Source organism: Gordionus sp. m RMFG-2023, chromosome 3 (assembly GCF_954871325.1).
Source record: "Gordionus sp. m RMFG-2023 chromosome 3, tfGorSpeb1-WG-v2, whole genome shotgun sequence".
Lineage (NCBI taxonomy): Eukaryota > Metazoa > Nematomorpha > Gordioida > Chordodea > Parachordodidae > Gordionus > Gordionus sp. m RMFG-2023.
The window spans coordinates 9,799,394-9,827,258 of record NC_088777.1 but is presented as its reverse complement, the minus strand read 5'-3'; the positions used below and the strand labels follow the sequence as shown (position 1 = coordinate 9,827,258).

General features: G+C 27.0%; 3 protein-coding genes across 4 annotated transcripts; 1 reads left to right on the top strand and 2 right to left on the bottom strand.

Annotated features, from left to right (window-relative positions):
* Positions 1-1,725: 1,725 nt before the first annotated feature.
* On the bottom strand, positions 1,726-8,497 carry LOC135926702 (hyaluronidase-like). Its single transcript, XM_065462634.1, has 8 exons — positions 8,385-8,497; positions 8,048-8,294; positions 7,549-7,606; positions 7,041-7,108; positions 6,668-6,852; positions 4,250-4,407; positions 1,812-1,978; positions 1,726-1,770 (listed from the first exon to the last, which is right to left on the bottom strand). Exons 1-8 carry the CDS (start codon positions 8,495-8,497, stop codon positions 1,726-1,728), a joined length of 1,041 nt encoding a protein of 346 aa, XP_065318706.1.
* A 6,101-nt stretch (positions 8,498-14,598) lies between these two features.
* Positions 14,599-20,327, top strand: LOC135927276 (putative transferase CAF17 homolog, mitochondrial). Of its 2 annotated transcripts, none has more exons than XM_065463232.1 (7): positions 14,599-14,841; positions 14,882-15,013; positions 15,074-15,284; positions 15,924-16,091; positions 16,649-16,754; positions 19,668-19,796; positions 19,985-20,327. In XM_065463232.1, the coding sequence occupies exons 1-7, from the start codon at positions 14,671-14,673 to the stop codon at positions 20,073-20,075; spliced, it is 1,008 nt and encodes a 335-aa protein (XP_065319304.1). In that variant the 5' UTR covers positions 14,599-14,670; the 3' UTR covers positions 20,076-20,327. The 2 variants fall into 2 exon arrangements, with proteins under 2 accessions (XP_065319304.1, XP_065319303.1); XM_065463231.1 differs by having other exon boundaries at positions 15,921-16,091.
* LOC135927275 (uncharacterized) lies at positions 20,290-26,313 on the bottom strand. Its single transcript, XM_065463230.1, has 3 exons — positions 26,179-26,313; positions 20,990-25,740; positions 20,290-20,845 (listed from the first exon to the last, which is right to left on the bottom strand). The coding sequence occupies exons 2-3, from the start codon at positions 25,719-25,721 to the stop codon at positions 20,565-20,567; spliced, it is 5,013 nt and encodes a 1,670-aa protein (XP_065319302.1). The 5' UTR covers positions 25,722-25,740; positions 26,179-26,313; the 3' UTR covers positions 20,290-20,564.
* Positions 26,314-27,865: the final 1,552 nt, after the last annotated feature.

Sequence of the window (27,865 nt, the reverse complement as noted above, 5' to 3'; positions counted from 1 at the left end):
CGAATCATAAACTTATTGTATAGATCAAATTAAATGTTTTGCAAGAGATGTGCTTTAAAAAAACAACTTAATATTTAAATTAAAAAAAATGATCAGAGATTAAATATAAGATATTATCTTACAATTGGAATATTTTAACATCTTTTTAGATATAGGACCCAAAGTCGTTTTAATATATTGCGCCAATTCCGAGCAGTCTCCGAAATCACTGTAATCGCCCCATATAACCTGTTCAATATTAAATATTGGAAATTAAATCTTTCACTAAAAAAAACTAATTCCTATTGGTTAATCTTAATTTTAATATATCATTTTATAATTTAGTATATTTAAATAATATTAAAATATTATACTTATGCCAAAAATATTTAAATTCCATTAAAATTAAATATAATGTGATATAAACGTAAACACGCGTACATAATCTCTACAGATAGGGGAAGCCGGGGCACGTTGAGTTTAGGGGAAAGTTAGTCCCCTCCAATTATAATTTTCGCTATGATTTTATATGAGTGAAAAATAAGGCCTAATATAGATAGTAAAAAAGATCTGAAAAATATTTAGTATTTTTATTTTTATAAAAGCATACCAAAAGTAACAAAAAATGATTGCAAACTTTATCGTTTAGATTTATAACTAAAGCATTTAAAATTTAATAAATCAATTTTAGTAAATATTTTAATCTCACAATTTTTCAGAATCATAAAGTATAAATAAGATCATCATGACACTATTTTAATAATTTTAAAATGCTTTATATACAATAATTAGGGTAAAATTTATTTTCATGAAAACTAATTTTATATAAATTATCAATTCCTAAACTGTATAACCTTAGTTCTTTATAATTTCCACATGCGGATAAAATCATTTAGATTGTACTAATATATATGTATGTATATTAAAATAAATTTATTTTTATGAAAATTAATTTAATTTTTTATTCCTAAGCTATATCACCTTATCTTAACTCTTTATAATTTCCACATATAGATAAAATCAGTTAGATTGTAATAATTATTATATAATTACTCCAAATAAATTATCAAATCTTAGACTCTATTGCACTAGGTTATACTTTAACATTTATAAATTTGTTCTTAGAATATTTATTATTAATTATATTAGATTGTTATGCATGTAAAATTTGGCACATGGAACTTGTGCCAAAGATATTTTTTATGTGCAATATTTTTATTTAAATATTTAAATTATGTTTATTTAAAAATTTTTTAAAATTATTTTTACAATTTTTTTTTTGAAAAAATATGATAAATTTCCTAAAATTTGCGAAATTATTTTTTTATATACTTATTGTATTATAATTCATCAATAAAATCAAAATGGTTATAGTCTATAGTCTTATAACAGTACTTATTTTATTTTATTTAGACCTTTATTTTATGCGAACTATCGCATATAAAAGTCCTAACTTACTCAGAGTATGGCATGGTTGGGCCAATTTTTTTTATTAGATGTCTAAAAAATATAGTTTTTATAAAATATATCAGAGATCTGCAGACCTGGTCTTAACACCAGTCCGGTTCGAGGGCCGTATTTTAATTTTTTAAATATACCTAAAAAAATACCCTGGCCGGGCTGTGTAAATGGTACATCTGTAGGTCTCTGAAATATATACAATTATTCCCAATAGCCCATACTTTAACTTTTAGGATTCAGAAAATATTTTATTTATTCAGATTAGTTTAATATTATTGAATTTATTTAGGTTTGAACGAAAATGTTCCAACCTACCCTGGTCTCCCCTATCTACAAATTTAGATTATTAGAGTAAAAAAAATTTTTAAAACTATTCCGGATAATCCAGTATCTATAGCTTGTCCAATGCTATTTTCCATGTCGACTTTAGATAAAAATGTCGGAAAAGGTTCTTTTTCATAATGATACCGAATGTAAGCATATATTGGCATATTATCAGGACCTGATCTTCTGCTCATTCTCTTTGCTTCGTTCATTCCTGTAACAATAAAAAATAGATAAGAACCTTTTTATTTAAGAAATTATTGGCTAAATCTATTTCATAACAAAAAAAATATAACTAATAACGTTTTCCTTTTATTCATAAATTTCCCTCCCTTATATTAGTCGAGACTCTTTGTTGGGATATCTTAAAATTAAATAAATTTTATAAGACAACTTTAGCTTTATTTTGTGTATAATAGTGAAATGAATCTGTAATATTAATTTTATAATATTTATTAAATTTATTGTCATTCTAAAATTAATGGTTTACTCTCAGTGGCAGAGTCTTATTCTGATTTATATTCAATATTAACATTTTCTTTAATATTTTTAATCAATTTCCCTGTTGTTGACCTCCTCAATCTATTTCTGTTTGCGCATGAATATTAACCCAAATCAATCAATTTCTTTCTGAAGAAAAATTAGAACTAGGTAATTAGTAAAAAGCCATATCTCTTAAAGGAAAAGGCGAACAAAGTCCATTACATAAACTTGGGGTCAAAATCTGATTGTTTCTAGAAGTCACTGCTTTCAACATATTTTGCTATTAAATTTGCTGCTTTTACTTCTGAAATTTATGAAATCACTTGAAATATTTTGATCATCACCACCTTGTAAAATTCTTAATTCTTGTATTATATCACATGTTACATTTAACTCACTACTAATGAGATGCTCCCTAATTTAAAGATCCAATAGATAAAAGCATTTTGTTAATATGCATTTATATCCTTTTTTCTTTTTTCAAACATATTTTTAATTTTTTATTCAAATTTTTTGAGTATTTGACCGTATTTAACTAGGTAATACTTCAGTTATTTGGCTAACTTGCTAACCCTAATATAGTTTGTTGTAAAAATGTGTATGGAGTATAAATTAATTCCTGAGTAAATTCGATTAAAACTCAAAATATTTTGCCAAGGACCCCAAATTTAATGTGAGTTTAAGATATAGTGTTATGAAAATTATTAGAGAGCTGCAGATGTACCATTTACAAAATATTTTGACCCTGTCCGGATTTTCTTAAAATATATTATACTATATTTATTTTTAATTTATATAGATAATAATGGCTATTTAAAATATTTGGACCAAAAAAAACTTAGGCCCAGCTGGATTCGGGTATATTTAAAAATTAAAATACGGCTGAACCATGTACCCAGGCCTATTTGGGGTTAGGACCAGGCCTGAAGATCTCTGCTATTTATGATACTACTTCTATACATTTGAAAATCCGTCATAAAGTTATGTAATAAAAAATACATAATTTTATCATTATAAAATTACAATTTTTTACAAATCCGCAAAACTATTTAATTTGGAAATAAGCTTAGAAGAAATAGTCGGTTTTATAAATCTAAAAAACGAATAGAAAAGATAACTCTTGCAGAATTCATTGGAGAACGGAATATTGTCTCTGATGTATCTTTTAAATAAATATGCTATGATACTATTTTTCTCACTCTTTTATTCTTTTTAAAATAAATTCAAATATAAAAAGTTCATGAATGATAAAGTGATCTTTACAATTTCATTTTAATGTAAATATAATCTATCACTATTTGGAAATTAATATATCTGTTAAAATGAATCACTTTTTTAAGTAAAATATATGTTAAAAATAAGATGTAAACTACAAAAGTCGGAGTTAGGTTGAATGTGAGACCATTCCACACGATTTAACAGCTGATCAATTTTTAAAAATCTTTTGAAGATCAATTTTTCTTTATTAGAATCAATAAATCATAGATTTTCATCATGAATAGAAATGAAAATAAAATTAATATTAATAAAGAAAAATTGATCTTATATTTCGGGTTGGAGCTCACTCTTGAAACCGTATCCTTATGAGTTTACCTGGACCTTATAGGCCCAAAGTTTCCTTAGCCTGAAATACATTCATTCTTCTAAAACATTGATGATGCAAATATTTTAGCTGTTTTTCTGGTCCTGAGTATATAAAATATCCGGTCTTATTTTTATGAATAGCCTGATAAAGTAATATTTATCAAACTAAAAAAAAATAGCGATATATATAAAAGGAACAAAAAAATAATATGTTCGACTCAGTATTTATAATGTAATTAAATAGTTTCTAAGTTATTTATAATCATATCTACATATATCAATATTTAAGCATAAAATAATATCGTATCATAGCTCCGACGTTCCTTAGAAGTTTCTTTTAACGGCAATACTTAACAACTCTTATAATATAATGAGTAATATAATAATTTTCAAAATGAATGATTAATTAATAATATACTCTTTAAAATGTAAATAGCTCTCTTTTCGGCATCAGGTATAGTCCTAATATTTATGTAACAATTCGGAAACAAAACCAGGCTATCTTTGTATAACCAATTCGTTTGTACGTTTAGTCCTTTATGCTTTTTGTCACAAAAATATCCGCTCTCAGCTTGTCTGAATGTTTTTAAAAATAATTAATTTTTTTATATTGTGGTCCATTTATTATTTTTTGATATTTTAAGGTATAAGTTGTTAAAAACTTTTAATAATTTATTTTGAAAATTATATAATTAATTAATCGTATTTTATTAAATCTCAGGCTAACATATGTTTTTGCTTGTATTTTATTATGTTTTAACTTTTTATCATCTTTATTTCCCTTTTTGGCCAAATTACAACCGTTCTATTTTATATATGTTTTTTACTATATACCTCTATTACTAGTGGATTCATAGAAATAGCCGCTAAGAAGTGTAGGGAACTATCACGGGGTTTTTCCCATATATTATATTGGAAGTCTTTAGGTCCTATTATTGTAGGCCTTTGGCTATATAATATTTTTATAAAAATAGATTTTGGTTTCACTAACTTTTTTTATAAAAATGTTTTTTTTTAAAATTTTTTTAAACTATAGTCGTTATTTTAAAAGTATTAACTTTTATTAGGGTTGTGCAGATAAAATTCGATTAATAACAATATTTGACCAGTCAAATGGATAAATTCAAACAAACATTTTTTAAGACAATTTTATTCTTTAATGCTTCGCTCACTGTGGCAGAGTCTTGTTCTATATTCAATATTATCATATTATTTAATACTTAAATCAATTTGTCGAGGTCTTCAATCTATTTCCGTTTTTTGTATGAATATTAACCCAAATCGACCAATAGTGTTGTTAAACAGCTCGATTTAAGTCGATTTTAAAAAACGGTTGGCTCAATTTTTTAATCTAAAAAAATATAGAGCAAGCCTGAAGATTTCGCTCACAGATGGCATAAAGGTTTGGCCATCTATCACCGTAATCTCAAGGCTCAGACATTCTGAACTTACATATTGAGTTAGGCATTTAAAAATAGATTCTTACCCAGTCATTTAAAAACATTATTGACCAATTATCTGAAGAAAACGTTGAACTAGGAATTGATAGTAAAATGCCATTTTTCTTAATAGGCAAGATGGGCAACGCATTTCCCCTAACGCGGGGTTGAAATCTGATTGTTTCTTATGGAAGTTACTTTTCACATATTTTGCTATTAACTATGCTAAAATATTTATCATCAACACCTAAATGTTTAAATCTTGTATATCACATGCTTCATTCATCAAACTCACTATTATTAATAAACTTCCCTTGATATTGGGGATCCTGTGATCACATGTATTTATATCGTTTTTTCTTTTTTCAAATATGAATTTTACTAATTTTTCTTCCGATTTTTTTTGTATGGGGGGGGGGGGGAGTGGGTGGGTGGGAGTGGGGATGTAGGGGAATTTTTTTTATTAAGGCATATTTGAGATGGGGGAGGCCCTCCTGGTTGCGCGCTATTGCACATAAAATCTGACAATATTTATTATAATACTAATATTTTTATTCATAATAATATATACTTTTGTATCTAAGCGCCTATAGATGCCAAATTATTATTTTTTTATAAATATACATCGTAGAATAAAATTTAAACTAGTAATTAAATGAATTTGTTTTAAAAAATATTAATTTTTGCTCATTAAAAAATAGTTGGTTTTTATGGTTAACTTTTTTTTCTCTAGTTAAAAACTATATTAATTAAATATGAACACTGCAATTTTGATTCGTTTTTTATTGGCAAAGATTTTGAATAATTTTACCATTTTTTCTTGTTTACAAATGACTTTATTAACTTTTTATATTTTAAATCAAAAGGTAGTATAATTTTTATGTAGAAAAATAATAGGGGCTCAAGTATATTCTCAAGCGAAACTCGTGCCTTCCGGGTGCGACCTCTTCATTTCCAGAAAAAAAAACCGGATAAAGACGAGATCTTATTTATTAAAAATAGCGAAAGTTTATTTTATTTACGGTTTGCCCTTCGGGCTTGATCATATCCCGTTTACTAAATAAGAGGATAAAATTAGGCATAATATAAAGATTTAAGCCAAAATATAATTCCTCAAAATAACAGAAATTAGAAGGGAAAGCCTTCAATTTATGTCAGATCGGAGGCCTAACAAAATTATAAGATCAGAACGGGATAAGAAGATGTTTTACCGGAAACAGGAACCCAAGATACGAAAATTCGGTATGTTTTCTTTTAAAATGATGGTACAATTTATATTTTATTTTATGAGGGCTAGGGATAGGACAATTTTTAATACAAATTTATTATTATATAAAACTTTGGGATCTTGGGCAATTTTGGTATTTTCCTACTTTTTTAAATATATTTCTTTATACCTAGCACAAGTTGGATAATCATAGTATCCCCATTTGGCCCTTGGTCGTAAATCTTTAGCCTTTTTAAGTGTCTTTATCATGAATAATTTTACAGCATTTTCATATTCTGATTTAGTTCCTTCGACTATAAGGCTGTTATTTGTTATAGATGGATTACGACTTTTGAAATAAGCTATGGATGCGTCCTTTAAAACAATAAAATAAATGTCGTTTTAAACAACTCTAAAGGGGGGGGGGATTTGAGCAGAATGTTGAAGCCAACAAAATCTTTAAAACAAGACTAATAATTAATTAGTTAATAAATTATTGTAAAACATAATAAATTATTATTTTTTAATCATGGGGTATTAAATTTAGACTAGATTAAACTAACTCCGCCTCGTCTTCGCAGGCAATTTTGCACGTAATAAAATACATGAATATTTGCTGAGACACTCACGTCTGTTTATATTATTTACAAAAATTTGCGAAAATAAAATTCGCGAATATGAACATTTTAATTTGCTAGCTAAGATAAAACAAAATCTATGATTCGTGAATAAAATTTGGAGAATCAAATCAGATCTATGTAATATGGTTTAGACTGATACCTATTTATAGTTAGAGCTTCAAAAATAAATATTTATTGGCTCTTTCGACATATTAGTTTTTCTGATATAATAAAATCATTTTAACAACTTTTTAACCTTTAAATTTCATATAATTTATTTCTCTAACAATTCACTCAGTTAATTCTTCGTAATAAAGCAGATCACTAAAACAAAATAGTTTATCAAACGACTATTATCGCTGACCTTATTGTTATGTTAAGAAAATTTTGTGACCCCATATTTGAAATTGTAAAGTATTATAAAATTATACCCTATATTTTAGATACATACCAAAGTCCATTAAACTCCACCAGGGCAAGTATTGTTCAAAATCTATCACAGCTAAACCCTATATTTAAAAAGAGGTTGACTAATACGTTAATGAATAGAAATATATTCAACTAGTGAATAACACGGTCCGATCTTTGTCTTTTTCATAATATATTGCAAAATAAAAATGAACTAAAAAAAAGAATCACAAAAACTAAAGTAATGTAAAATTGAATAAAATATACACAGGATTATAAATTGAATGGTATTTTAAATATTAATAAAAGACCAGTGGGAACTATGGTCCTCGAAAAAGACCTGCCCACCTATAGGTGGTTCGGTTAAGGGGTAAACTCGATAGGACCGGACCGTTGACATTCACAAGATTTAACCTAATTAGAAAAACTCGTCATAGTTTAATATTCCAGTGTTGACTATAATCTATCATTAAAACGAATTATGAATGAAATATTAAATAACTAATCAAGAATTTTATCTGATAAATAAAGACAAAAATAACTTCGAAATTTTTATTCGGCATATATTTTTCTATGTCAAGCTCCATTTGTTTGAGATGCATGGAAACATTACCTCTCTGAGGGATTCCACCGTTAATTTCATTTTTTTTATTTGTGGTTTTATCTTCGATTATAAGTGGCCAGGAACCTATTTGAGTATGGTAAAAGAGGTTTATCAATTCGCCCCTCCACTTTTGTTCTAAATTTGCTCGTATCTCGTAAAGCTCTAATTGTAGGTCATTTTTATATCTATTGCATATATGTATATGTATACAAACAAAACGCCAATCAAAAGTTTAATTAAGTTTAATTAATAAAATATAAAGTTAAAATTTTTACTTAATTTTGCAAACTTCCGTTGGCGAATTCCAAATAATTTCAAAAGCAGTTTCGGATAAATTGCAAGAAAAAAAATTCAATACAATCAGAATTATAACTGTTGGTGAATACATTTTATCCTTCTTTCCGTAATTCGTTATAAAAAAATGTTAATTTTAAAATAATATTTGATTATATATTTGGCGATGTTTATTTTAAAATTTGCATTTTATAAATTTATAAATTTAATAGATTAAAGATTTTAAAATAAATGAAACCTTCAATTTAAATTTTTAAATTTTTAAAATATAACACCCCCCTAAAAGATGTTTATAAAATAATCAATAGGTTATCCAAATAAATCGCTATTTATCATAATTATAATATATTTTTACATTTAAATTTAAAGCACCTATATATTATTTGCTTACATGAGAAGACCTTTCTATTGCCCTATAAAATTAAAAGTAAGATGTAGAAAAAAAAACACTTTCAAATATTTTTTTTAATGAGTAAGGCGTTTTTTTTAATATTATTGATGATTAATTTTTATTTATTTATCTCAATTATTGTAATAAGATTCGACTGAATTCTTATTAGGTTTTATTTCCATTTACAAATTGCAAGGATAAAAATCTTAATTTTTTTAAATTTCATGTTCAATAGCCCCCTCCCCTCACTCATAGTTTTTGAGTATTCAATATCCAACTCTCAGTACAATATTTACTTTATCTAGGAAATATATCCTTATTAATTTAGAATATAGTCAAAATGAGACTTAAAATCCTCTATATCTATTTTTTTTATAGATAACAGCTATGTTACTCACTTTTCTTAATTTTTTTTTAAAATTAATCTCTTCTATGATATATACAGGGCCGTAGCCATGGGGGAGCCACAGGGGGGGCAGGCCTCCCAAAAAATTTTTTGGCCCCCAAACCTGGCCCCCAGAAAAAACCTTCGGCCCCCAAAAATGGCCCCCATAAATTTTTCCGGCCCCCAAAATTTAAAAAAAATTTTGTAATTGATTATTTTTATATTTTTAAAATAAATTTTAAATATTTATTCAAAAAACATGTCTTGTTTGTAATTTTCTTCCTATCCTGTTTTATTTTTATCCAATAATAATCATCATTCATTCATATTTTATAATTTTCTGTGTGTTTGTGTATAACATTATATAGGCGTTTAATTATAACGTTTAAATTGTACTTATTTCAATGATTATTATTTTATTTATTATGGTTCAATCACAATATTATTATCTTTTGAAGGTCTCTGATATAGATCTGGGTGCAAATCATGAAAAACGGGATTTTCTGAAGCTAATCAAGTGGTTACTCAAGGCTTGATATATATATATATCAAATAAAGGAAACAGATTGATACCGATCCTTAAATATTTATTAAAATAAAAAAGGTTCTTATTAAATTTTTATAAAATTTGGTAATTATTTTGCAGTATTGCTAAACAGCTCGATTTGGGCCGATTTTTAAAAATGGTCCGATTAAGATCTTAGACAAAATAATATTATCTAAGCCTGATATAACCAGTTATTTAAAACAGGGGTGAATATTTTAGCATTATAAAGAAAATACAGAGATAACAACAATTTTGATAAGCCAACAAATTAACCGTAATCTTTAGGATCAAATCAAGATTTCATGATATTTCTTAACATAAGAAGCTACCTTTCCTGAAACTGGTTCAACAAAAATTACGGATGCTGCAAATGTAGAAAACATAATTTATTCTTTCTAGACTATTTATAGCATTGTTTTCATACACCATCCAAAAAGATCCTGAATTTAATAAAATTACGAAATTTATATACAAAAATACGCGATATACATCACCCGATTTAAAACGAAGTAATATCTATCATGGTAGATATGATGCTTGATTATATTTCAGATTAATATAATAAAAGTGAGATGCCTTTTATTTTGTTTTAAGGCTGATGTGACAAAAGATTATATTTTTTCTGGAGAAGTCCTAGAAAATTTAATAGGGATTATTACAGTGTCTTTCTGCTGAAAGCATTACTAATTGCATTTTAAAGCAACAATGAGTTAAATATTAATTCAACGAATATGATAAACCAGGCATATGATGGTGCAAACGTTATATCTGGCGAAATGGAAGAGTGCAATGCAAACCCTACTTAAAAAAAAATTAATAAGAAAGTTCCTTTTATACATTGCTACAACCACATGTTGCATCTTGTGTATATAATATTGTTAACATTTCTAATTTTTTAAATTTATTCAATGCATTGCATAATTTTTTAGGCGGTTTAACGTATCCTGTAAATATGCAATCCATACTTAAGAGACTTTTAGACAAGAGGTGGACTGGTCATTTAAAAACATCTCACATCATTTATGTTAATTTTGAGGCTATTGGTGAGTATTAGTTTACTTTTCTAATAGAACTTTGAATTCAGAGGTTAGCATTCATGATTCTGTCAAAGCCTCTGGTCTTTTATTTCAATACGTTAATATAAATTACATTATATTAGCCAGTATAATTTATGAGATATTAATAACAATAGATCCATTATGTATCTACAGTCAGTAGGTATTTATCAAGTGGATGTAAAAATTGTATTGATTCCACTATCAATATATTTAAAAAATATAAGAAGCAATAATTCTATTGATTTGTTTAAGAATAAAGGCTTAAAAACTTTTAACAAAATTTAATCTCACTCCCCACACATCAAGCATACGTAAAACGCCTATAAATTTCCAAGATTTTTTAGTCGAAACCAAATTACAATTTTTTTGCGAAAAAGACTCCAATGAGTTCTTTAAAATAGAATTAGTATGAAATTATTGATTACTTTGTTGATAACTTTTTAGATAGATTTACACAGGATGATTATAATCATCTATCAAGTTTTAATGCATGGTCTCCCTTTGATAGTGATTATTTTATATCGTACAAAATGGCTCGATTAGAATAATTATTAAACTTAAATATGGAAACTTTACATCATGAAATGAAAATTGGCTAATAGATTATTAGCTGCAGAAGTTAAGGAAACACATAATTTTGAAAATACCCTAAATATTATATATACAAAAATATCATCATGCATTTAAAGAATTGTATATGCTACTCAGCATTGGGGTAACCACGGCATTTTGTGTGGCTTCTTCTAAATTTATAAATTTAATAGATTAAAGATGATAAAATAAAAGAAATCTTCAATTTTAATTTTATATTTTAAAAAAATAACACCCGCCTCCCCTTTCCTTCTCTAAAAAATGTTTATAAAAAAATGGTATATATATATAATATTTAATATATTAGTTATCCAAATACGCTATTTATCATATGTATAAAGTAATTTATTTATTTAAATTGCCTATATTATTTGCTTAATTGAGAAGACCTTTCTATTAGAGGTTGGCGCGGTTCTTATTCACCACCCGCCCACTCAGTCAATAAAAAATTCACTCCCTCGACCCACCTACTCACGAAAGACAATATTTTGATCATACCCGATAATTCACGGTGTTTTTAAATTTTTCAAAACTTTATTGTTATAGTTTTTACGCCTCTCCGAATTTATTCTATTATAGTTTGTATTTCTCTAATTCCATATCAATAACACAAAATAAATCCAATTTATGAATATAATTTTTTTTTTAAAAAATGAAGATTGTCCATATTTTATTTCAATTTTGTTGGCCTTTCTAATAAGCGATTGGCCATAGAAAATAACCTTTCACTAGAAGCCGAATTTGCCAGGGCTAACAAAATTTTATTAACTAATTTTCCTAAAAAAGTAAATTAATTTTCCCTTTTCCAAACTTCTAATTATTGTCACATTGTTATTTGTTTAATGAGCTATGAAAATTTTAAGTTCATTCTCACAGCTTTCATTGAATGTTGATGCTTCATCAAAATCATCTAGAAATTCTCTAAATGTTTCATTTCGAATATACGATTTTTTATTTGTGTTGTTAGAAAAGTTATAAATAATAGTTGGCTACCATTTTTAAGGTTGGTTTTATATATCTTTCTTCTCTTCTATTAAAAACTCAAGACTTTTGTGGATCTAGAATTAAGTCTACCTTATTTAGTGCCTGCATAATAAATCTTTCCGTTAAAAGCAATGTTGTCCTGTTTTTTAAGGTTTTAATTATTATTGTATTACCTTCAGAAGGTTGATATAATTTTACTAATTTTTGTTTCCATAGATAAACTTCATTTATTGTGGGATGAGAATCTGCTTTCAGATTTCCGAGAATCCTTGAATATTGTTAAAAATTTTAGCAAAGATAAACAAAAATAAAACATATTTAAGTAAAATATATTTATTAACAAATTTCCATTGCTAAACGAGGATTGAGAGATTTTTTTCATTAATTGAAATTTTATAAAGCAGGGGAAAAAAATGTTGTATAAAGGCGGAAGTTTTTTGTTTTCAAAACTTATTCTCTTTTTTTCAAAATATCTAAATTAAATTAGAAAATATAATTATAAAATTGCAAATTTATATTCATAGAAAAAATATTTAAATCTCCGTGATTCACGGGAAATTTATGTTCACGCGCAGCAAAAATCTTGGGAAGGTCGTCACGCCTAGCCAGGCCTAATAATTCAAATTTTATTCACGCACAAAATGTTAATTATTCGTCTTCTTTTTTTTTTAAAAAATGAATATAAATTTATTTATTTTATAAGGAGAAAAAATACTTTGATTTAAAAAAATACTTTGATATAAAAAAATACTTTGATATAAAAAAAAAATTATAGAATAAATGAAAAATACATATACACTTAAATCTTATTAGTACGACAAGCACAAAGAATAATAAATGCTCCAAGTTTTATACTCATTTTAGCGTTGCTAGTCTGCAAACCACTCACCTAAATAAGTCATAATTTTGGCAAATAGTCTGGATTTAAAAAAAAATATAATAAATTCGTTAAAATTATTTCAGTTTATCACCTTTTGCAGAAAAATACTTGAGAAATGAAATAGGAAATAAAGGTAAAAGATTCCCAATTCCTTCACAGGAACATATTATTATATTATATAAGAATAGGTTCAAATGTTTCTGAATAATTTTCAAAATAAATATGTTTATTTATATTTACAAACGGATATTATAAAATAATTATATACCAATAATTTGATCGAATAATGGATATTAAATTATACAAATAGTGTATTTATTTACCTTATTCCTATTCCATCCAAATTTTTGAATTGAATAATTTATATTTGTATAATACGAATCAAATCGGAGAACGAATAATATTTTAAAAAACTGATGCCATGGTAGAGCATTTTAAATTTTTTAATAAATAAGATTAATTAATAATTCAATGCATTTTTATATTATTTGGACACCCTTTCGTTTCATCATTGTTGTTTGATCCACCCCCCTCCCTTCCCCCCCCCCCCAACCCATAGCAAATTTTTATGTACGTTCCTGGCTGAGCACAATAATAAAGTAAAAATACAGGCCTTTTTTATTCCATTCGAATTCAAATTACATATGGAGGGTCTATTGGGTTCCATAACAACTCATAGCCGTTATTATTAACAAACAGTTAAGTATATATTTTCCTTTTTATTCCGACCTCTTTGTTTTATTATATAAAATGGGTAATCATAATATTAAGGGAAAATTTTCCGACTAAATCGATAAACTGAACCAATAGATTAATTTAAATCATCATTAATTATTTTTTTTTTCTCAGCCATATTTTATCCAATTCAATTTTTTTTCGTTCTAGTTACCATTTTTTTCCTCAAAAAAATAATAGTATCAAAATTTGGTGGGTCTAATTTAAATTTCTCGTGAATATTTAGTTTTAACATTGGTTTCTAATAGCTAGACATCTAAAAGAATTTGATGGGATAGGTGAGTAACTTTGGTATGTATAGAGAATATGATGTAAAATTAATTATTGTACAAAACTTGAATGATGATAGATTCAAAATACTAAGCGAAAGTGAAATTTGACATTTAAAAAAAATAGAAATATTTAAGAAGTTGCAATGTTAAAAGTTATTAAAATTTTCGCAAGTTTACAAAAGAATTTTTGGAAGTTTTAAGTTGCAAAAAAATTACCGGAAATTTTTTATAGTTTTTCTCTTTTCAAATTTTTAAAAGTTTTTTATAAAAGGATGTTTTTCTCAACAAATTACGGAAAATAAAATAACTGTATATAATTTTTATTGTCATTTATTACAATATATCCTTGATGAGGAGACTACACCTGTCCATTTATTTTCTGTGGCGTTAATCCCCCAGATTCGCTTAACACTAGCCTAATTTTATGAGATTTCATAATTTGTTATATACCTTATATAGACTGAACAATAGAGGAGTTTTTAAGATATCAGGGATTGATAATAGTGCATTTTTACAGGGATTAATAACCAATGATGTTAATTTGCTTTCTAATAATTCCAAAGGAGTTTTACCAGCCTTTGTATTAAATTCCCAGGTTTATATTAATTTACATTAGTTGATAACCTTTATTTTAGGGTAGAGTTTTATATGATATCTTAATTTACAGCATTCCTAAAGAAAATCAATTGGAATTTTATATTGAATGTGATTTAAGCCAATTAGTTAATTTAAAGTCATATATTCTTAAGTTTAAGATGAGGAAAAAGGTATTTAATATATGTTATGTACAATTTATATTAACATATTTTTTTTATATTAAAAGAAAGATAGATATATTAGATGAAACCTTAAATGTGTTGGGGTATATCCCTAAAATATGTCAAGAGTCTAACATTCAAAAATTAAAGATTGATTATTTAAACTATGCCACCTCAGTTGTAAAAAAATGTGACTCTATTAGTGATATAATTACAACACAATTTGACCCAAGATCATTAAAATTGGGCTTGAGAATGATTATTAAAGCAGAATTAGATAGTAATTATAATAAATACTCTGAAATATATAGATGCAAGGTTCTTGCATTTGGGCCCACACTAATTATCAAATTTTTAAGAATAGCTTATTTTTTGATATCACTAATTCCTATCTTATAATCATTGCTTCCTATATAATATTAAAAAAACAATATTTTTAAATAAACTAAATTTAAAAAATTAATTTATGAGAAGGTGAAAAAATATATAATAGGTTAGATGGGCTACATTTTACCCTAAAATGATATTTCATAAATTTATCCCTAACATTTTGTACATGTATTATTCTTAAAACATAAAAATTAATTTTAATAATTATTAAATCTACCATTGATAAGATTTTTTTGTAATTTATCAAATTTTATGATGTTACAATAAATAACATTATCAATTAATTTATGGGATTTTTGAACTATGCATAAAAACACTTCAAATATCAAATAAGATATTATAAATATAAAAATAAGATGTATTAAAAATGAAAGCATCATTTTACAAATATTTAGGAGTTTGTTAAAAAATCTACAACCCATTTAGAATATTGCATTAAAATATCAAGACTTTATAAAGTTTTATTAATAAAAATATATCTTAATATTAGTATAAATAACTTCTTTTTTAAAAAAACATTGTACAGTAGCAAAACTTTTGAACAACATATCAAAGCCCTTTGATAAAGATTTTGAAATGTTACCCATTTCACAATACACAAGTTATAGATATAGGCTAGGCATAGGAGAGGGTTCCATAGACCACCCTGTAGGACAATGTCTTCCATTAGAATCTAATGCTGATTATTTAAATTCAGGTAAATTATTATTTTTTGATATACTTTATATTCATAATATATAAAAGATTTTAGTCTTATTTGTGATAACTCTTGAGTAATTAGGTTGATTTATAACTTACCCCCATTTTAAAATGGATCTTATTCACAATTTTATATTAAGCTTTAATATTTTAAATACTTTTCAAGTTCTTTAAATTCATGTAATATTTTTATTATATATTAAGTAAAAATTCATATGAATTCTTGTTAAGGCTACAACCCTGATAATAAATATTGGATTAGATCTTACCTGATATTAATTAGTCATATAGTTAAAATTGATTTTATTTTTTTGTATAAAATACAATACAATTCATGATTTAATAATGATAATAATTAAAAAATATATTTGAGGAAAATATCTTCTGAGACAAAGTTAACTTGATTATTTTGAAGTTAATATTTTTATATAGAATGGAATTAATATTTCAAAATTGAATCTGATTAATATTATCGATATTTATAAAACAGGATAGATAGTAATGGAAAATTTTTTTTGTATATAGCAAATTTTTGTTTAAAAAAAATACATCAAGTCAGTTTTACAAAAGGCTGCTACATAGGTCAAGAATTAACTTCCAGAACTTATCACACTGGAGTCATTAGGAAAAGATTAATGCCGATTGTTTTAGAGGATAACAGGTTTGAATTATAAAATTTGCATTTTTAAATAAAAAAAAGTAGGGTCATGCTGATCCACATATTTTTCTCCAATCCAATATTTTTGATATTAATTCAAAACCGATCCAATACTAATCTGATTTATATATTGATTTTTTTTGCCATAAAAAAAATTCATTTTTACCATGCAAAAAATCGAATTTAATATTTTTATTTCTACAAAAGTCTAAAATTTTAAAAAAAATTTAGATATCAAAAATTATATTTAATAATATATTTGAACGTTGGACGGTCGGGCAGGGGCTTATTTCAATTTTTTTAAACATACTCGGGGGGGGGGGGGGGTTGTGCCTAATTTGTTTTTAAAAAAAGTAACCGAGCTTTTAAGGGCCGAAAATTTTTTAAAAAATAAAACTAAATATTTTAAATCGCCATTATTAGCTATGAAAATTTAAAAGTAATATATTTTATATTCGGACTGGGCCATGCAAATGGTACCTCCCCAGATCTCGGATATATATGCTGGTATGAATATCAAAATAAAAATAGTTACATTTAATATATAAAATTATAATATTTTGGATTTTTTTTTAAGAAAAATAAAAATGACAGCCTCTTAATTTTCTGTCTATAAAATCCTAAGATGTGGACAATCCACCCTTAAAATTCTCTTTTATTCTTTTGTAAAAAAAATTTCCATAACTCAGATGCCTTCTTATAATTATAAAATGATTAGATCTTTTTGTTAAAGTATAAATAATAAAAAAGGTTTTAGTTATTACTTATGGGAAAACAAAATTTACACGCCCATTTTTATATAAACAAATAAAAAAAAATTTTCAAATAAATATTAGCTCGGTATTTTTAAATGTATCGGACCGATGCGATATTTTTTACGACGCAATATCTGTCCCGATCCGATATAATATCGGCACAGCCCTAAAATAATAGTTATGATACTAATATTAGTGATCTGCACCGGGCCTAATTTTTCAAAACCGGCCCGGCCCGAAATTTTTTTTAAAAAAGTTTTGCCGGCCCGGCCTGAACCCGAAACTTTTTAAAAAGTTTTGCCGGCCCGGCCTGAACACGAAACTTTTTAAAAAGTTTTGCCGGCCCGGCCCGAACCCAAAATTTATTTTAAAAAAATTTACCAACCCGGCCCGAATTTATTTAAATATAGAAATTAATTTTTATAATTACTTAAAATAAAAGACATATGTTATATAGCGTTTAGTTTCAATAAATTAAATCAAAAATTTTTATTTTACATAAAAAATTCAATATAAAATTGAAAATTTAGATATATTTAATAAAATTTCCAAAATCCGACCCGACCTGCCGAAATTTTTTAAAAATATTCGGCCCGGCCCAAACTCGATTATTTTTAATAGAGGCCGGGCCTAACTTTGCAGACCTCTAACTAATATGTTTGGCTATTTATTCTTTATAGTTTTTTCCAATAACCTTTAGATATTTTTTTGTATTTTTATACTCAATTATTATATTCTCGATAACTCTATTAGTTAGTTTTATTCCGGTATATTAAGCCTGATACTTTTACAGAAAATTCATATTCCATTTTTTGTTCATGCACAATAAAACTATGATTTATTGAAATTTTCCAATATTAAAAAAATTAGCAAAATAAATGAAAATCTAAAAATTTGTTCTAAGATCTTTTCGTTTTTTCTTTTTTACTATTGCCACTTCATATATCCTCATTAATATGACAATTGAGGAAATAATAATTTTTTTCACAAATTTAGATTTAAAAAAAAACATATACATTTTTGATAAATAGACAGAGAAATTTTTAAAAAAATCGCCATCTATTATAACAATTATTTTTTAAACTATTCTTAAGCCCAGAATTCAGTCCAAATGATGAAAATACTCAGTCCACTGTAGCAGTTATTTAATTGTTTTACTATTTTTATCGAACTAAATTTACCGTTTCATTCTTTTTTTTTAAAAAAATACCATTATTTCATCTAAATTTTATTAAACGTATCAGGTCTAGATAAAATTTTTATCAAGGGAGATAAGAAATTGGTAGTAAGGGATAAAATTAATAACTTTCCAATGCCACTTCGATCGTATTGACTGTTAAATGTGAACTCATATTTCTGGTTTAGAAGACCGGATAAGAAATGGGTCGGTGGAAGTATTCTATTAATGTTAAATATATATTATCAAATTTTAATCTGACAATCGTCTTTTTATTTGATAAAATATCATATTAGTGGCTTATCAATATATATTCTTTCAACAATTTCCAAGGTCTCCCGAAGCATTAAACTTTTATTTGCATGATAATATTATACTTTATGTGTAAAAAATTATGATATGTGATATTTTTCAATCGAAATCAGTTATAATACCTATTTAATCAAAAAAAATGATTTATAAATCATGAATTTTGTTAACACTAAATGCCTACTAACGGATTTTTTAAATAAGTCAAAAACGACTAAAATATTTGATACCCTTTTTATTAGTCAATTATGGGAGAACAAAAGCCAGTATCTTATTATACATCATGAGAAATGGGTAATCTTCTACACTTTCAGAATCGTGTTTTCTGAATTTTTTTTAGGCAAAAGTTAAACATAAATAATATATAAACCCATCTGTATTTTTTTGTTAGAGTGTCCTTAGCTGTTTAAGATTTAGTGTCTCCTTTATACATATACGAATTAAGACACGACAATTATATCTATTTTATTTACGATAAACGATTAAGTAACCCAGTCATCCTTGGCAATTACAGTATTATTTCAATTCCTTTTTTTTTATAAATTACAACTCCTCTCTGTTGTCGTTAGTTTTACCGATATAGTTTTTCCATATGGACCTCGTAGCAATTTTTATTATTTAAACCTATATTTTTAAAGAAAGCACATTTTTATCATCTTTTTAAAAATAAATCAGCTTATCAGATATCAATCAACCAACAATACCACAGGGTATCGATATGTACAACCAAAATGGTAAAAAATGTGGTGTCTTCAGAAATCGAATCGGAAAATATGGGTTGGGTTTGTTGAAGATACAAGAAAGGTGAATTTTAATAAATTATAACCTACCTAAAATAATAATGTAAATGTTGGTATAAAATTGCTCTTGAAATCGACCCCCCTCTCCCTTAAAACAGATTTTTTTTTAATGGTTAGATTAAATACTAAGTTTTAATTATTCATTTATTATTTCGGCTAATTTTATTTTATTACTATATGAATAAATTTTAGCTTAGATAAAAAGTTGCACATTAAATTTGATAACCGCGAAATCACGATGACTACGCACAAGCCAGAATGGTGGCCAGCGAACGATATTTAATATTTTATTAAATTCATAATTTATTTATATGTTATATTAATCGAACTATTCTATATTTATATTTTGGATAAAAATTATCATAATATGTGTATATATATATACATTGTTATTAGGTTTCGATTTAGATGTTGAAAATTAAAAATTAATTTTTTAAAATGCCATTTTTTATTAAAAAGATAATTTTTAAAATTACATTATAATAAAATTTTTATGAGTGGGTTGTAAGTAAATTATCGGTAGGATTAAGATTTATGAGCTATACGAATAAATGATCAATTCTAAATTTGAATAATAAACTATATTAAGTAAATAGTAAATACTATATTATATACTATATAAATTTAAAAATAAACTAAATTTTTTGCATAGTTTTTAAGTGATATATGATTGTATTATTTATAAATAATTTTATAATTTATAATCTGTGATTTTATAAACATTTTAATAAAATATATAACAAAAAAAATCAAATGACTTATTGAGAGATTTTCAATCATCGTGGGATAAAAGCCGGGAGGTAACAAGTGTTTTAGTTGTAGTAGTCAGAGTCTCGAGATCGTTGCCCAAGTGTTGATTTCTTTCGGCGCCGGAATCAGTATTTTTGGAATTATCATTAGATTTTCCAATATGTATTCCCGAATCTAAGTCATTATTTGAGTCTAAATTCTGAGCGTAATAGTCCGAGTATGAATTATTATCGACCAGGTTTGGGTTAGATGTGCTGTGGGAGCTATCTTTATCCTGTTGTCGGATGGATGAGTCAGATTTGGCTAGTGAGGTCGACATCAAAAATAAACAATATTATATAAGTAATTATGAAGCTTTGTATATAATAAAATTAAATAAATTTTAAGAAATAAATTCAAAGATGAAAAAGGAAGAAAGATAAAATATAAAAAATACATTTTTATTACCTTCTGTCATAGTGGTGTTTGTAGTAATTGATGATGAAAATGGGTGAAATATCCAAGATAAGGAAGGAAATTGTTGATACTCTTTATCTTTTGATTCTATGGATGATTTATCAACAATATCTAAATCTGATTGGTTAGATCTTGTTCTCTTAAGTTTTCTCTCACTAATATTTTCTTGTTTGCTCTCATCTTGATTCAAAGCCTTCATACTTTTCACTCTCTTTAATTTGTTTTTCGCCTTGGCCTTAACTTTAAAACTGTTTAGATTGCTGACTTCGAAAGAATGAGATCTTTTGAGAGCTCTATTTGGAGCGGCTACATTACGTGACTTTTTAGTTGTTGGTTCAGGTGTTTTGACTTTCCTTTTACTACTCGAAATATCACGCGTTTTAGAATAATAATCATGGGCAACATGCTTATTTCCACTTGAGGGGATATCAGCTTTTCTCTTCAAAGATTTTCTCCTTCTGACTTCGGGAAAACCCAATAATTGCCATAATCTTGACGAATAGTTGCTATCCACATCTGTGTCACCTTCCATTTTTATATCTGGGTTTTGGCCTTTGGAAGGGTCGCTATCAGTGTGGTCAGCGTGTGAGTATGAGGACAAAGGCCAGGGAAGGTGAAACCAGGAGGAATTTTCGGGCTTTAGGTTGTTTTCATTATCTTTGACACGTCCTAATTTAGAATTATTAACTGGATGTCTTCTTCTACCTCGAGTCGCTGTTTTACTTTCCATGGCGGCGTGTTTAATAGCAGATTTCAAGAGATTTTTAACGAATGGAGAATCCTTGGCCCCTTTATTACCTGAGTATTTTTTGATCCCTTTCCTTCTAGCAATGGGTTTCATTTGAATTCTTTTATTGTAATAAAATTTTTTGTTTAAGTTTTTACCTTGAGACTGGACTTTTTGAATCTGTCGATGTGCTGATAATATTCCCAGCTTTCTTGTATTAGGAATTGTTTTACGCTGTCCAATCTTCCTTTTCAAAGTAACATACTTAGATGGGATATGTTTGGAACTTTGGGATTTAACTCTTTTAACTTGTTGGTGTGCAGTTCTTGTATTAGGAGTAGCTTTGAACTGTCCAACATTCCTTTTCAAAGCAATATGCTTAGATGGGGTAAGTTTGTAATTGTCAGATTTAACCCTTTTAACTTGTCGATGATGAGCTGATAATATTCCCAGCTTCTTTGTAATAGGAGTCGCTTTACGTTGTCCAATCTTCCTTTTTGAAACAACATTCTTAGATGGGATATGTTTGGAATTTTGGGATTTAACTCTTTTAACTTGTAGATGTGTTGATGATTTTTTCAGCTTCCCTGCATTCGGAGTTGCTTTACGTTTACCAATCTTTCTTTTTAAAATAACTTGTCTAGTAGGGACATGTTCGGGGCCTTGAGATTTGAGCCTTTTACCATGTCGGTGAGCTGATAATATCTCCATCTTCCTTGTAATAGGAGTTACTTGACGTTTTCCGATCCTCCTTTTCATGGCAAAATCCGATGGGATGGGTTTTGAACTTTGGGATTTAACTCTTTTAACTTGTCGACGAGCGGATAATTTCTTTAGCTTCCCTACATTAAGAGTTGCTTTACTTTGACCAATACTTTTCAAAATAACATGTCTAGTCGGAATATGGGAACCATGAGATTTAACTCTTTTAACTGGTGGATGTGCTGATATTTTTTTCAGCCTCTTTGCATTAATAATTGCTTTACGTTGAACAATCTTCTCTTTCAAAACAACACGCTTAGTAGCGATGTGTGTAGTGTATGGGTGTTTATTATGCGCGGACTTTGGTTTTCTATGCACCACAATATCCCCAGAAGATTTTGGATTTTTATTCTTTATTTTGTTGCGAGGACTGATAAAACTTCCCAATATTTTCTTTTTCCTTGGAGACTTTTGATTCGATTGCACATTATTGGAATTCTCAAACCTGATTTTTTTAATCCCCGATTTTTTTGTCCCTAAAGATTTTGTTTTGATAGGAATACTTTTCTCTGGTGATTTATGGAATTCCCCGTAATAATCCTGAAGTTTATAAGGACTGAGCCTATAATTTTTGTTATGCGATATATCAGTCTTGTGGTTTTTTAATTGAGAAATATTTTTATTTATTTTGTGACTTGAACGATATATCAAAGGTTCCGGTTTTTTACCAGACAATAATTTGCTTCTATATGTTGTTCTTTTGATAGATGTATTTATAACTTTAATATTCTTCTGTAATTTTGAAGATTTTGTTTTTTTTAATGGTTTAGATGTGGAGATATTCGTGAAATTATGAGTTGAATGCTGAGCCTTCTTTTTAGCATTTTCTATATTAATCTTTCTCCTGGGAGGGATATTCTGTCCTTTTGTTTTATCGTTATTCGATAGCTTTTCTGGTACACGTTTCTTGGTACCCTGAAGGGTTTTATTCGCCTTCCTCTTTCTGGTGTGCTTGAATTCACCAATTCTGTGAGATTTTTCTGAATTTTTTAATTTGCGAATTTTTTTATTGTAATTCACAATTGGAGCAACCATACCAAAACTTTCGATTTGCTTATCAACTGGTTTCAATTTTGAAGGACTAGATAGCCTTGATTTTTTATTTTTTAATTTTTTGGAGCGAGTTGTTAACAATTTTTTTGAACCAGCTAAATGTTTGTTCTTATGGCGAATACCCAAGTGTCGAGGTGGCTTCTTAATAGGCAATCTTGATATTTTGCTGGACCTTCCAGGTTGGTGAGAATGTCTTAAACGGCGAATTTTATAGGCCGTCCCCGGATTAGGTAATTGTTCATCTCGACCTTCACTCATAATATTGGGTAATCTAGATTTTTTTAAATTTGCTTTTTTGTGCGACTGATTAAGTGCCCTTTTGGATTTCCCCACTCTCTTGATCTTGTTATGAATATTCGAATTTTTACTTTTTAACCTTGAAGATCTTATGACATTTATAATGGGCGGTTTGGCCTTTTGCTTTAATTTCTTAACATGGGGTTTGTTAGGCCCTTTATTAGCATATGAGCCAATTTCGGGTGGAGTTGCAGAAATTAAAGTTTTAAATGATGTTAGTTCTTTCTGATTATTTATTGGAGGTGATGCTTTCTTGAGGACTCTTTGTTTTATATAAGAACCCACATTTTTGACTGCCTTTTTACTTTTAGATTTGAGTATTTTTCCAAATTTTGAGCCATGAGTACTTTTGTAATGGGATGGCCTATCTTTAAAATGATATTTCTTTGAGTATGGTTGAATTTTATCAGCATCTAATATTTTCTTTTCACTAATGTGCACTTTTTTAATGCTTCTTCGAGAATTTATCCTCCGTGCCTTTTTATGTTGGGGATCATTTACATTTTCAATTGATGAATGTGCTTGAGTATTTTTTTTTACTGGATTATATTTTGTTTGTCTTTTATTTAAGGAACGTTTTGAATGCTTATTGACAAAGTCTGGAAGAATCAAATTGGCATGTGATGAATGAGCTTTTCTGGATTTAATTTGATGATCTCCCGCATAGTGTAAGGATCCAGATCTTATCGATGATTTAGGTTCAGTTTTACTTGATTTGGGTCTATGAGTTCTGCCACCTTTATAAGATTTATGACGTTTACCAAAAATAGTGTTTATAACACCTTTTTTTCTAAGTAAAATATTGTTTTTAGTAGCAGCTTCGACCGGATGATTACTCTCTGCTAATGATGTGTCTTTAATATCATACAGAACATTCGATTTTTTTGGCAACTTAGTCTTATGTAAGATCTTGGAAGATGCTTTAACGGCGATAGCTTTGGTTGAGCTTCTAGATTTCAAAGCCCTTTTGGTAGTTTTAAAAGGTGACGTTTTTTGTGAGCTCGATTTAGACTTAAAAATAGCCTTGGAAGGTGACTTAGAGGCTGATTTAGAACTTGACAAGGTTGAACTCGAGCTTGACCTAGAATGAGATCTTCGTGCTGAGGAACTAGATGAAGAGGTAGAAGATCTATGCGAGTTATGAGAGAAATCTGTAACTATTTGTTTAGATTTGAAAGGTGATCTCGATGGTAATCTAGTTTTACCAGAAAATTTTGATCTAGGCGATATGAGAGATCTTTTAATAACGCGGGTGTCCTTATTAATCTTTCTTATTGTTCTCTTGTTTGAGTTCTTTAGGTTTTTTAAAAATAATTTCCCTTTTTTATTTCTTTTACTTACATCAAGATTATTATCAGAACGCATCCATGATTGAATATTATCACTGTTCTTGTAGAAACCTCCTTGGTTATAAGGTTTTATTACCTCCTTACCGACCGATGAACTAATCCTTCCGCGGGGATTTTGATTATTTAAGCGTTGTTGCGCTATGTTAGACATAAATTTGAGGGGTAAAATATGAGATGCTGAACGACTCACGGTTGTCATAATATTCGTGTTTCGACTCCTAGTACTTCTAACCAATATTATTTGCTTAGAGGGGGTTTTAAATGATGCTAGCTTATTTGAAGACTGCTTTTTTAAAGAAATTGAGAGTGGAGAGTAACCATAATCATTGCTATAATTTTCCAACATCGAATATCCATCAGATCTAGGCAACAGCGTTTTGTTTGGTAGAACCGATCCAAGTTTGCCTGTAGTTATTATTATCTTATTATATTGTTTGGGGTTTTGCTTAAGGGTTGAACTTTTTAAAGACCTGACGACAATTGGCGATTTCGATCTCAACCCTTTGAGGCGGCTAGGACGTGTTGATAATACCATATCATAAAATGAATGTTATCTATAATTTTTTTAAATTATAAATTTAAATTTATGACCGTGTTATTTTCATCGTATAATTATAATACAATATTTGGCAGAGTACTATAAAAAATTATATCATTACAAAAAAAGAACAGTTTAAGGTAAAATTATTTTTGACAAATATATAAATTTTTTAAATTAAAATGAGCTTATAAATTATCTAGTATAAAATATAATTATTTGTATGTTAAGGTAGGCGAGGTGAGGCGAAGCAAATTTAAGCTGAATATAATATTTATTTAAAAAATAAAAAAAACGAGATAAACATAGCTTAACCAAAATAAGAGAACATGTAGACTAGATTAAATCTTGTAAATATTTAATATATTTTTGAACCTTTTTTAGTATTTATATTAGGAATTTGTTTTTATCTCATTCAAAATAAAGTTTTAAATAAAATGTGTAAAACTCTTACCTTCTTTCCAGGTATATCAGAATAATTTAATTTTTTTTTATACAAAGATTATAAACAAATTATAAGTTTCAAGCCAATAAATTTGTTCGCTCATAAAATACAAATAAAAATGAGCGCTTGCGCGTATTTTTCTATTTTTAAATATAAAAAAATGATTCAAGGTTTTTAAAAAATATATTATTATTATATTATTTTATTTTTTATGTTATATATTGATTTTGATTTATAAATAATAAAATCGGGTTATGGCTTATAGCCAAATCGTTAATATTATTCCTGTTTTCGTACGATCGATTTTTCACTGTATTTGCAAGATTTAGGCCACTAATAATTTTTTTAATGCATTTGTGTATTTTATATTTAATAAGCGATTTTTTTTTGCATACCTGCTTTATATAATATAATTAAACAATTCGATATCAGAAGTTCGTAATTTTTACAATTTTGTGCCTTGTAATTAGGTCTTCGAAAAACGAATACGAATTTCGTAATCGATTCGGTTAACGAATCAATTGTACGAATAACATTTTTTATTATTTGATATCGATTCGAATAATTCTTTCTTTATAAATATAAAATAATTCATATGAACCACATCTGATTAAATGGAAGAAATTAGTATAATAAAGAACGTATAATTTAAGTAAATTAAAGTGGATAATTAATTTATTTTATAATGCTGCCAAGCCAAATTTTAAGGCAAATAATTTTTTAAAATTGTTTCTTCTTTAAGATTTGTTATTTTTTGAGACAGCAAATTAGTTCCAACTAGGAAAAGCCTTTCAAAACCAATTGATATATATGCATTACTTGTTAAATTTATGTAATATCAACAACGTAAATGACAAATGATTAAACTTTATTAAAAAACATGTTTATAATTATTCTGAATAAACAATTTGTCGAATTATTCCAACAAAACGAACAATTTACTATTCGATTCGTTTTTGAAAGGCCTATTTATAATAAAATTGATAATTTTTAGGACTAATATTTGATTATCTGTTCGGGTTGGGTGCGGAATATGGGATTAACTTTATGTTCGGGTTAAGTCAAAAATATATTTTTTAGGTCGGGATAATGCTTTACTTTTTAGAGGTCGGATTAGGGCAAAAATGTTGGGGGTTTTTAGGTCTCAAATGTATTTTAATAACAACTATATGATAGTCAGTGTTGTTTTTTTTTAAATAGCGGGGCTGAGCTATTAATCCAAAAAAAAATGAATAGCCAAATAAAGAGACAGAAAAAATGTCTTATTTTGTAATTATATATTTTTTGATTATTAAAATAAGAGTAATGGTTAGATTTGTATTATGTCATGAAATTTTTAATATGTTTTTCAAAAATTTTAAGTTGTATTTATTTTTGTTCTTATCAAATTATTATTAAAGAACCTCGATATAACTCAAGGGAACATATAATTATTCAGAAAAAATATAAACACGTCAAACGAAATATATAGACACACAAAATGTATGTAGATATTTAACTATCTAGAAAAATCGTTTAATATCAAAAATAATATAGTTTATTTGCATTTAATTAACCTTTTTTTCAGAAAAGATCGAAAGTGTGATTTTGTCCATTTTATAAATTGTTTATAGTTTTCCTCAGCTTGCTCAAAAGAAATCGCAAATCTTTTAAATTTCATGAATCGTCGATGGTGTATGACAATTTCTTTTTATTT